The sequence below is a fragment of the Notolepis coatsorum genome (genome assembly GCF_963971535.1).
Source record: "Notolepis coatsorum genome assembly, chromosome: 18".
In the NCBI taxonomy this organism is placed as follows: domain Eukaryota; kingdom Metazoa; phylum Chordata; class Actinopteri; order Aulopiformes; family Paralepididae; genus Notolepis; species Notolepis coatsorum.
The window spans coordinates 1065358-1077387 of NC_140182.1; the positions used below are offsets into that span (position 1 = coordinate 1065358).

The 12030-nt window shown below is 43.0% G+C and overlaps 1 protein-coding gene across 1 annotated transcript in view; it reads right to left on the bottom strand.

Annotated features, from left to right (window-relative positions):
- Positions 1-7312: 7312 nt before the first annotated feature.
- Positions 7313-12030, bottom strand: part of LOC311244782 (hyaluronidase-4-like) — a gene marked incomplete at both ends in the record, with an annotated part of 55422 nt that continues 50704 nt past the window's right edge. The window contains 2 exons of the mRNA XM_084334469.1: positions 7313-7453; positions 7538-7846. Coding sequence (XP_084190595.1) covers positions 7313-7453; positions 7538-7846 — 450 coding nt within the window. The remainder of the gene's footprint in view (positions 7454-7537; positions 7847-12030) is intronic.

Here is a 12030-nt window from a genome sequence, read left to right on the forward strand (position 1 = left end):
ACCTGCAGCTAAATGTGGCGAAGACCAAGGAACTGATGGTGGAGCTGGGGAGGAGGAGGAGTGCACCTGTGACCCCCGTTTCCATCAGGGGAGTTGATGTGGACATGGTTGAGGTGTACAAATACCTCGGTGTGCACATCGACAACAAACTGAACGGGTCAAAACATGCAGAAGCACTATACAAGAAGGGCCAGAGCCGACTCTACTTCCTCAGAAGGCTGAGATCCTTCAATGTCTGTACAAGGATGAGTCGGTGGTGGCGGGCGCCTTCTTGTACGCTGTGACCTGCTGGGGCAGCGGACTGAGAGCAGGGGACACATCCAGGCTGGATAAGCTGGTCAGGAAGGCCAGCAGCGTGGTTGGGGTGGAGCTGAACTCTCTAGCGAGGGTGGCGGAGAGGAGGAGCCTCGCTAAGCTCCAGGCCATCAGGGAAAACCCCTCCCACCCACTACACACAGACTTGGCTGACAGGAGGAGCATGTTCAGTGCTAGGCTTACACTACCCAAATGCAGCACTGAACGGCACAGGAAGTCCTTCATTCCAACAGCCATCAGACTATATAATGCATCACTGTGCCTCACTGCATCACTGAGCACAGAGCGGCAGCTCAATAGTGGCAGGAGGCCGCGACTAGCGGCCTCCAGGCTCCACAACAGAGGGCAGTGACGGCTGCCAGACATTTATCTAGGTCTTATTGGAACCCAAGGAGGACAATACACTACCTGAATCATACTGCACCTTGTGACACTGTGAATACTGGAATATATATTTCATTTAGTTAGATTTAAATTATAATTATATTGACCAAATTGCTTCCCCCATGCTCAGTATGCTCAGTATATTCTTACTGTATTTATTTCTGTATATTTTATTTCATTTAATTGTATTCTATTTTACTCTACTCTTATCCTAGGCAACTTGATTTGATTTGTGTTATTATTCTAATTTGTGACCTGTCCTGTCTAAATGTTTAAATGTTTAAATGTTGAGCGATTTGCAGTGTCAAATTTCCTACGGGATAATAAAAGTATTTCTATTCTATTCTATTCTATTCTATTCTATTCTATTCTATTCTATTCTATTCTATTCTATTCTATTCTATTCTATCTTATATTACAAAAAAAACTAAAACGAACTGAGGTGTGGGGGTGGCTGGTGTAAGCATTCAACCTTGCTAATTACACCTGGGAGCAGGAGTGGCTACACACCTGTTGCCAATTACACCTGGGAACAGGGTGGCTACACAGCTGTTGTGCATTGAGGTAATCTGTGTGCATAAATCTGCCGTCCTCACGCACAAAGGTTAGAGCCTCTGTCAAGACAGCTACTTCCATCTGCTCTGCTTTGTGGCATCTTACCAGCCCTCTTCAATAGACCCTGCGGCAGATAATACTTAAACTAAATAGTGTATGTGTGTCTTCAACAAGATTATTACAATTAACTAAAACTAATGTGACCACTTCTTAATTCTTGTTGTGTCCACAATACAGTCTGTTACAAGGCTTGGCTAGATGTGGTTCAACCACAGCTGAGCACATTGCTGTCCCTTCTCATTGAACTCATTGAGTCCGCTGCTGTGCAGGGCTGTTCCAGCAGGGGGCGTATCAGGAGGTGCTGCATGGTCTGTGTTTCAGTGGCACAATCACACACAAACGTCCCCATCATGTAAGTATCCCCATTTGGCGAGAGTTGCTTTTGAACGTCCAACACCAGATCTTATTCTGTTTAGGCATTTCCACACTGCATAGTTGGTGTCACTAAAACTAGGCATAACATTTTTTAAACTGAAACTAAAACGACTGAAGTATATGGTTTTTTATATTTTGGCTGACATCCTACCTCGACGACCACTCCTGCCGAGTATCATGGAGAGGGTCCCTGTCGGACGAGTGTCCCCCAGGGCTCGTAATATGTCTCTACTACTAGGCACTCAACACTGCAGCACCCAAGTTTCAGCACTGTTTGATGCACTTTTTTCAGGCCTACCTAATTCAAGCATAAAAAAATCTTCAACTTGTGCAAAATATACTAAAACTACAAATTTGATCACATCACACCAGTTTTGTCCACCTTACACTGGCTTCCTATTCAAGCCAGATCTGACTTTAAAGTGCTACTCCTCACCTACAAAATTTTAAATGGGCTCGCACCGCTCTATCTATCCGATCTCATCTCCCGATACTCGCCCGCTCGTGCTCTGCGCTCACAAAATGCGGGGCTTCTATCGATTCCTAGGGTTAAAAAGAAATCTGCCAGACACAGAGCCTTTGTCTACCGCGCTCCCTACCTGTGGAACAAATTACCTGCCGTCGTCAGGGGCGCCTGCTCTGTCGAAGCTTTTAAATCCCTGCTCTTAGCATGCAATGTCCCACATATGGGACGTTTTTTGGACCTTTTGCAATCGGCACTTTGGCGACCCCTAGTGGCTCGGGTGTGCATATTTTGTAATACAGCTGTTGTTGCCTGTCGATGGCGACAAACTCCGACAAAATCCGTTCAGCGGTTCTCGAGTTACATGCCGGTATTTGAGGCTTGTGCAAAGTACACGGTTTTGCGCAAAATACCACTCAGGCTGCAGTAGTTCCGTCAATCTAGATCCGATCTCGAAAATGATTGTGGATCATTGTAGCCAATGAGTGCGGCTTCCAATGATACCCCAAATAAACAGTTTACCAAAATCACTCCTAATCACTCATTTCTGAATGGATCTTTATGAAATGTGGATATGTACTACATAAGGCTTCAGGCTGTACATTGGAATATCGACGAAACCTTACTTGGTCCCAAGAAGAGGGTCTCGTGTATTATTGGGTTAGGACATTTACTGTACATTGGAGGGGGGGGGGGGGGGTTGGACATTTACAGGGGCCAGTTTCGAATCGCAGTCTCCCGTAGGTGTTCTTTAAGAGTGGTTTTGAAGGTGGGTAGTGATTCACATTCCTTTACAGCTGTGGGTAGGGCGTTCCACATCGACGATGTGGCATAATTGCGAAATGTGTGTTAGGGGTCGGGTTGCCACATTATACTAAAGAGTGTGTGTGTGTGTGTGTGTCAATTATGCCACATCAATGTGGAACGCCCTACCCAAAGCTGTAAAGGAATGTGAATCACTACCCACTTTCAAAAACACTCTCAAAAAACACCTAAGGGAGACTGCAACTCGAAACTGGCCCCTGTAAATGTCCGAACACAACCCCCTCCAATGTACAGTAAATTACCAAGTATGGTCCAATCTACAGTGTTTGTTTGTACAGGTGTACAGTGTCCCCCACCCACCCCTCCTACCCAACCCCCCCCCCCCCCCCCCCCCCCCACACTCCTACCCAACCCCCCCCCCCCCCCCCACCCACCCATCCACCTCCAATGTACAGTCCCCCCCCACCCCCACCTACCCAATCCAATGTACAGTTTCTACGTCTAATGTATATACTCTTTTCTTTCTGGACTCTTTTTGTATCACAAACAGTACTGTAATTGCAAATCTGGTATGTCATAAATGTATAGATGTAGCAGTACTGTCTATCGGTATGTCATGTATGTCACATATGTTACGATGAATTGAAAATGGGGGACCCTGATGTAAACAAGACGAAAGTCTTTCTCTGGTCTGCATCCCCTTAACAATTGTATGTATTGAGCTGTACTGTACTGTACCCATTCTGCAATCTGTTAATAAAGTTTTCAATCAATCAATCAATCAATCAATGTGTGTGTGTGTGTGTGTGTGTGTGTGTGTGTGTGTGTGTGCTCGACACGTTTCTTAAATTTTTTTTAATGTAAAATAAAGGATAACTAAATTGAAGCTATAGTGTACTTAAAATAAAAATACATAGACTGCCTTTAGTTTTACTCATTGTCAATAGACCTGCAGTTTTACTTAATTTAATTTTGTAATATATTGTGATGTGAACAATACAGGAGCACCATCATTTCAACAGATATATGCAGCTTTTAACAACAAGCTCATTTTGGGAAGAATAAGGCGCTCTAAGGAAAGAATAAGTCACTTTGAAGGAAAATGAACGAAACATGGCTTTATTCCAAAAAAAGAATGTATCTTTATTTGCAGTGGATTTTACATTCAGGCAACAATTTTTCACTTGTTGCATAGTCCTTGTTGCATATTTGGTATACAATCTTGATATGAAAAGTATAAGTGCACTGGACAGTTACACACACATGAGCACTACATGATACACAGTGGCTGAGATGAGTATGTTGCTGAGCTGGTCTGAGTGAGTGTCAACACAGAGATTAAATGGTTGAGGTACATGTATGGTACACAACTAAACCAGGGTCAGTGCTATAAAGTAATATGTGCTACATTTTCAAATGCAATGGATATATTTTATGTTCTACATTCCAGGCCCACATTCAAGACTGTGTCATTAGAGCCAACCTCAACATTAAAAAGGCCTTTAATTCACACTATTATTATTGCATCAGTATATATGCCCATCTTTGGTGTTTTGTTAAAATGATTAAGCTAACGGTATAGTAAGTTCAGCATTCCTGCTGTTCTCACGATGACAATACAGTGGTGCTATGTACAGACCATAAGCACCCATTGAGATACAATAGTGTTCAATATTGTTGTAGCAAAAATGGCTTTTATTATATAAAAAAATATATATATCAGTTTAGTAATTACTTGATTGGATGAGATACGTTAGAGGAAAACTAACTTTTGTAACCACTTTTCCACCACGTTTCTCTGAAGAAACCAAGCACAGTATCAAGTTGCATATTACAGTAAACTACAGAGAAGTACATTTAAATGTGATTGTTCCAAGATCCCCCCCCCCCCCAATGACATTAATTGCCAGCAACACTTTTTTGTTTCCAGTATCTCAACAAGTAAAACTCAGGTGCAAGTGCTTATTGGAATGACTACTACCCAGGTCAATCAAAAAGAGTGGACTATCCCTTTAGCACAAAGGACTAGAACTGTGGAGGCAGTTCGCGCGTAGTCACTGCTGATTGGCTTACATATTGTTCTAGCAAAGTCATTGCACATTTTCACAATTTTCGTCCTGGGTTTTTGGTTATTGTTACTGATGGTGTAGAATGTTAAGTGGTTGCACAATTTGAAAGCTCATTGATGTTATTTCAATACATTGGCCCATTTCGTTTTTGTTGGGGGCGAGTTTGTAGACTTCAGACATGGGATGAGGACAACACAGCCCTGTTTGTTTCACAATCAATATCTAAAGTAGGGTAACGGTGTATTGCTGGAGAAATGCATACAGTGGTTGGTCAAAGAGACCAGTGCATATTGTCTGGTACCTAAAGGCAAAATGTCAATCAGAGACAGAAGAAGATTCGTTATGGTGACGTCAGGGATGTTGTCACACAAACGTGCATCAGAACTGCAGGTGACTGTTTTTTAAAATGCCATTGAAAGCACCTCACCGCTGTCGTGGGAATATACCTCGTAATAACGTCAATTGTGCCTTCGTTGCTTGGAATGAAAGTTCAAGTCGACGTGGTTTTTATAGACATCTAGAAAATCACATACAAAAAAATACATTGTCATTTGAGGAAAACACAGGCATCAATTGGAAAGAGATAATTAGTCGGGCGTAGGGCGCTTCGGACCAGCAATGCAGAAATGGGGTCTCGTGGATAGCGCCCAGTGCGAATGCGAATAAACTGTGGGCAGCTGCCCCAACAACACCAGCCAACCCTAAATCCAGTTGACTCTTTTCCCAGTTCAGTTCTCCAACCTGTGGGGCGACGGTCAATAGGAGACACCTAACATCTTAGTCTTAGCATCCCTGTGTGACTGTAAGTTATGTAGCCTACAAGATGATTACGTTAATAGGAGATAGAAACTTGAAATCTAATAGGATGCTACTGGAAATTAAAGAAATCTAATAGGATCCTACTGGAAATTAAAGAAATCTAATAGGATCCTACTGGACATGCCTGTCACATTTGTATGTTAAGAGCTTCACTTTAAAAGGTCCTCGGAACAAGGTTTGCATCGACCCCTTCACAGAAATGTGCATGCTAGTTTGTAATGTATTTATTATTAATGTGCATTCATGGTTCTTGAAAATCCACCCACAAACAAAATTCTACTCTTTAACTGCCACCGACTTTCCCCATCTGTACTGGCTGGCGCCAGCGTTATTGACCATTTTAGCAATGTTTGCAGACCCATCGTGTGTTCTGTATTATAGTTGAGGAGACAATAGTATGGCTCATTTTACAGGCATTGTTCATAGTCCATTACTGACTAATCAGTTAATTTCTACACACTGTAGTTTGTTACACGCTACACGCAAAACATCGCCCCTTTCCAAAAGAATCCAGTCTTTTTCCATATATATTTCCACGAGATATGACACGTTATATGCAATAAGCTCAAATCGTTCTGGTTGATCGCCTGAATCCCCAAATACTCCCAAATCAAAGGTATATATACCATGTACATATGTGCCTTCACAAAATCATCAAGGGGGGGGGGGGGGGGGGGGGTAGTCTTACCCCGATCGTCATTGCAATGCCAACGTAGGCAGATGAATCAGGGACACCTAGAGGGCTCCGGCTGACCGTATAGAACGGGGATCAAAGGAAAATATCAAAGGATCAAAACCAGAGAAAATCTCTGGTTTTGGCACTCAACGCATGGCGAGATAACCCGACTTATCTCGGGTATGGCACACAATGAGTTAAAGGTGCATCGTGTTGTCTGGAGAGAGACATTTGAAACTGTGAGACGTGAAAAAGAAGATGTCATAACTGAATAAACAAACTGTTTGGTCCCTGAAACAGTGCCTGACGCTACTGAAAGGTTACTGTTTCACTGTTGTGGTTGGTTACTGTTTTTCTTTAATGGTAGGATTCATCAGGCAATAAAAAATTTATTATTCTACAAATGACATAGCTTTTGTATAGTAAATATGATTTGTAAACTAATTGTGGGCTCTTCAAATGTCAATCAAACTCTCCCCAAACATAGTGCACCTTTAACTGGATCTGTGTACCTGAACAAGTTCAAGTTCAAGTCCCAAAGCATGAAACAGAGCCACGACTCTTATCTTATTCCCGTGAGAACGAACGGGACACAGATTGTGTGGATACTGGGACAGCAGCCTGCATGCTTTTCCAGGAACATATTGATTATGGGGATCTGAGAGAGGCCTTGTTGTGTCCATAAATACAGACAAACTGTCCAATATCATAGAAATACAGTATGTGAATTCAGTTTACTGGGGGTTTTCACACAGTATTACCCAGAAAAGTGACTCGAAGCTCTGCCTCTTCTACCGCCAGTCCTCCACGTTATGTAAAGTGCCGTCCTCATCACGCCACTATCCTGACAACCGACAGGTTCAACATGAGCAGCAGCAACAGCGACATCAAGTGAAGTCCGTCGCCGGGCGGCACCGTGGCCCCCCCGCTCCCCACCTCGTTCCACTCCTCGTTGTTCTTCCAGTCCTCCTCCTGGTCGTCCCACTTCTCCTCCACCACCACCACCACCTCCTTCTCCTTCTCCTCCTCCTCCTCCTCCTCCTCGTCTTCCACCACCCTGTTCAGGCTGTCGCACTTCTCCCCCTCGTGCCCCTCGTAGCAGTGGCAGCGGAACCTCTCCGCCAGCAGCCGGAGCTCGTGCTGTGAGTGCCAGCCGCTGACCGCGAAGTCGCCGTCCCCCGCCGGCTGGATGCGGTAGCTGTCGGCGCTCAGGTGCAGGTAGTGCTGGGCGCGGGCGTTCCGGCGGACGCAGCGCCCGTTGCTCTGGCACAGGAAGTCGCTGCAGACCTCGGCGGCGCGGGTGACGTTGGTGATGTACTGGCCCAGTCGTTGGCCCAGGAAGGACTTCACCTTGGTGCAGTTGAACTGTGGACAGGCGGTGGGCGGTGGGGGGGAAGGGGGGCACAAGTTAAAGTGGCATGAAAAGAGTGGGGTTGTGTGAGAACAGGCTGTTTCAGTGAGTGAGTGGATGAGAGGGTTCAAACGTAAGCGTTGTGCATTTCAAAATGTTAGAGCGGTTTTAGAACGGGAGCACTAACAGAATTATACACATGACGTCCGCTATGACGCTATCTATTGTCCGTCTCTGTGTGTGTACAGCAATGGGTTGTGTCTGGTGCCTGAAGGGGCTCAAGAAAAGAACACTTTGTTCCGGAGTCGACTCTCTGGCCATGCGTGTCCTCTCCTACTGTCGTCTGGTTCTGAATGACTAATGAACTCTCTTACCGTGTGTTGACACGGGACGAACACGCCTAACAAGAGCCAATGGTTGTTGTGCGGCAGATGTTGGGCCACACTGGCCGCAGGGACAATGTTTCCGTCTCAGGGTATTGTTTGTTTTTATGCCTCCCATTCACTTTCTTTGCACTGTTCAATAAATGTATATTGCACCCCAACACATATACAGTATATATATATAAACATCAACAGGCTGATTAGGATAATACTGCCGAAGTTGGCAAAACTAGTGCTTGGGAGCTTTCAACCCTCAAACCGTGGCCTCTAAAGGTTATGTTAAAGTGGTATGTGGTCCACTTATGCTGCTCTGATTAAAGGTTATGTTAAAGTGGTCTGTGGTCCAGTGATGCTGCTCTGATTAAAGGTTATGTTAAAGTGGTATGTGGTCCAGTTATGCTGCTCTGATTAAAGGTTATGTTAAAGTGGTATGTGGTCCAGTTATGCTGCTCTGATTAAAGGTTATGTTAAAGTGGTCTGTGGTCCAGTTATGCTGCTCTGATTAAAGGTTATGTTAAAGTGGTCTGTGGTCCAGTTATGCTGCTCTGATTAAAGGTTGTGTTAAAGTGGTATGTGGTCCAGTTATGCTGCTCCGATTAAAGGTTATGTTAAAGTGGTCTGTGGTCCAGTGATGCTGCTCTGATTAAAGGTTATGTTAAAGTGGTATGTGGTCCAGTTATGCTGCTCTGATTAAAGGTTATGTTAAAGTGGTATGTGGTCCAGTTATGCTGCTCTGATTAAATGTTATGTTAAAGTGGTATGTGGTCCAGTGATGCTGCTCTGATTAAAGGTTATGTTAAAGTGGTATGTGGTCCAGTTATGCTGTTCTGATTAAAGGTTGTGTTAAAGTGGTCTGTGGTCCAGTTATGCTGCTCTGATTAAAGGTTATGTTAAAGTGGTATGTGGTCCAGTTATGCTGCTCTGATTAAATGTGATGTTAAAGTGGTATGTGGTCCAGTTATGCTGCTCTGATTAAAGGTTATGTTAAAGTGGTATGTGGTCCAGTGATGCTGCTCTGATTAAAGGTTATGTTAAAGTGGTATGTGGTCCAGTTATGCTGCTCTGATTAAAGGTGATGTTAAAGTGGTATGTGGTCCAGTTATGCTGCTCTGATTAAAGGTGATGTTAAAGTGGTACGTGGTCCAGTTATGCTCCTCTGATTAAAGGTTATGTTAAAGTGGTATGTGGTCCAGTTGTGCTGCTCTGAATAAAGGTTATGTTAAAGTGATATGTGGTCCAGTTATGCTGCTCTGATTAAAGGTTATGTTAAAGTGGTCTGTGGTCCAGTTATGCTGCTCTGATTAAAGGTTATGTTAAAGTGGTATGTGGTCCAGTTATGCTGCTCTGATTAAAGGTTGTGTTAAAGTGGTATGTGGTCCAGTTATGCTGCTCTGATTAAAGGTTATGTTAAAGTGGTATGTGGTCCAGTTATGCTGCTCTGATTAAAGGTTATGTTAATGTGGTATGTGGTCCAGTTATGCTGCTCTGATTAAAGGTTATGTCAAAGTGGTATGTGGTCCAGTTACGCTGCACTTATTAAAGGTGATGTTAAAGTGGTATGTGGTCCAGTTACGCTGCACTGATTAAAGGTTATGTTAAAGTGGTATGTGGTCCAGTTACGCTGCACTGATTAAAGGTTATGTTAATGTGGTATGTTGTCCAGTTACGCTGCACTGATTAAAGGTTATGTTAAAGTGGTATGTGCCATGCCTTTAAGCCATCCACTATGGACCAAGGGTTTGCTCAGTGGAAGGCGAAGGGTATAGGGAGCTTGAAGGACTTGTACCAAGAGGGCCAGTTCCTATCATTCGAGCAACTGAAGGTCAAACACGATTTACCGTCAACACATTTTTTCCGCTATCTACAGATACGGAACTTCGTAAGGACTCATGTAGATACATGGTCAGACATTCCTCAGCATCAAGCACTGGAAAATATAATTAATGTTAGACCAGGTAGTAAAGGGGCGGTGACAATAATATACCAGACACTTTTCAATCAGGTAATAGTTAGCACAGAAAGATATAGGACTGAGTGGGAGTCAGAACTGGGGATACCCCTCAATGAGGAATTCTGGGAAACATGTCTTACAAATATTCACCGGTGCTCTGTAAATGTTAGAATCAACTTGATTCAATTTAAAGTGATACACAGGTTGCACTACTCAAAGGTGAAAGTGAATCAAATGTATCCTAGCGTATCACCACTGTGTAACAAATGTAAAAATCAAGATGGTACCCTTACACATCAACTCTGGTCTTGTCCCAACTTACACACGTTCTGGTCTGATATATTTGACTTTTATTCAAAAGTTTTTAATAAACAGTGGGAACCCTGCCCCTTAGTGGCCATTTTGGGATATAGTGACGATGTCACTAAGTACTCTGAAAATGAAAAAAGGCCGATATATCTAGGTGCTGTGTTGGCTAAAAAGCTCATTTTGAGATTTTGGAAGTCGGATGCAGCACCTTCATTTGAAATGTGGATGAGAGAGCTGGGTGAGACCCTCTACTTAGAGAGGCTTAGATTTAAAAATACAGGACGGAGAAAGGTGTTTGATACGACATGGGGACCGGTGTTGGACTACTTAAAGGGTCTGAGGGAGGATGAAGAGGATATATAAGTTCAAAATGTTACTCGTATTACAGCAATGTCTGAAGGTATAATCTCTGTGGTGTCTTGGCTTTTGGCCTTTTTCTAATGATATATAAAATGAAATATAAGTTCAAAAGGTCACTCATATTACAGTAATGTCTGAACTGAAGGTATAGTCGCTGTTGTGTCTTGGCTTTTGGCCTTTTTCTAATGCTCTGTTTTTTATTTATTTATTTTTTGGTCTCTTTTTTCTTTTATTTCCCAGCAAAAATCTAGCTTATTTAACTATCCTGTTTATATGTATGTATGGACCCGCCAAAAGAAAGAGAATGTTTATTCTTACTTTGAATATTTTTTGTTATATGCCGCTGGACAATTGTTTTTGAACAAGAAAAAAAATAAGATTGCATGTGTGCATCAATATGGAATGTAACTAAAGTAATGTGCAATAAAAATACTTATAAAAAAAAAAAAAGTGGTATGTGGTCCAGTTAGGGCCCGCGTCCACTTGGCGCATATTTCTGACCGCACGCATCTGTTTTCAATGTATTCCAATGGGGAGGGAGCGCATGCGGCCACCTCTAGGAAGTGCGCTGCCGTCGGGTTCTTTTCTCAGCTTTTTTGTGCGGCCGAAAGTTGAAACTTTCTGAACTTTCAGAGCGATGCGCTGGAGCTCATTTTCAGACAACCAATCACAGCCATTCATATCTACCACTCTGTTTGTAACCTGACACCGGAGCTGCCTGCCTGTCTGGCTGTCTCCCACAGACCATTGAGATTCGCGACAAAACTAATAATAATAACTACACGAATACACTACTAAAAAGCTAATAAAAAGCAAAGGGCGAACTGTGGTGTCAGGCAATAGCTATATATATAATTAATATACAATAAAGTTATTCAAATATGCTATAATATGTGCAAAACCGCGGCATGGCTGTAGATTGAAATGTAATGGAGTAAAAAAGTATAAAGTTCCCTAAAATGAAAATACTCACATGAAGTACAAGTAAGTCGAAACTGGTACACAACTTGAGTACAAATACTTAGTTACTTTCCACCACTGCCTTTATAATGTATTATAAAGTCACTGTGCAATATTGGATGCCGTCTTTCATGTTTTGCAAAAGCTCCATATCCAGTTAGAGCTGCATGAGGCAGCTTCTTGGAGATGAGCGTGAGTGAGTCCACCTGCCGGCAGCAATAGAGCGGAGCTCTGC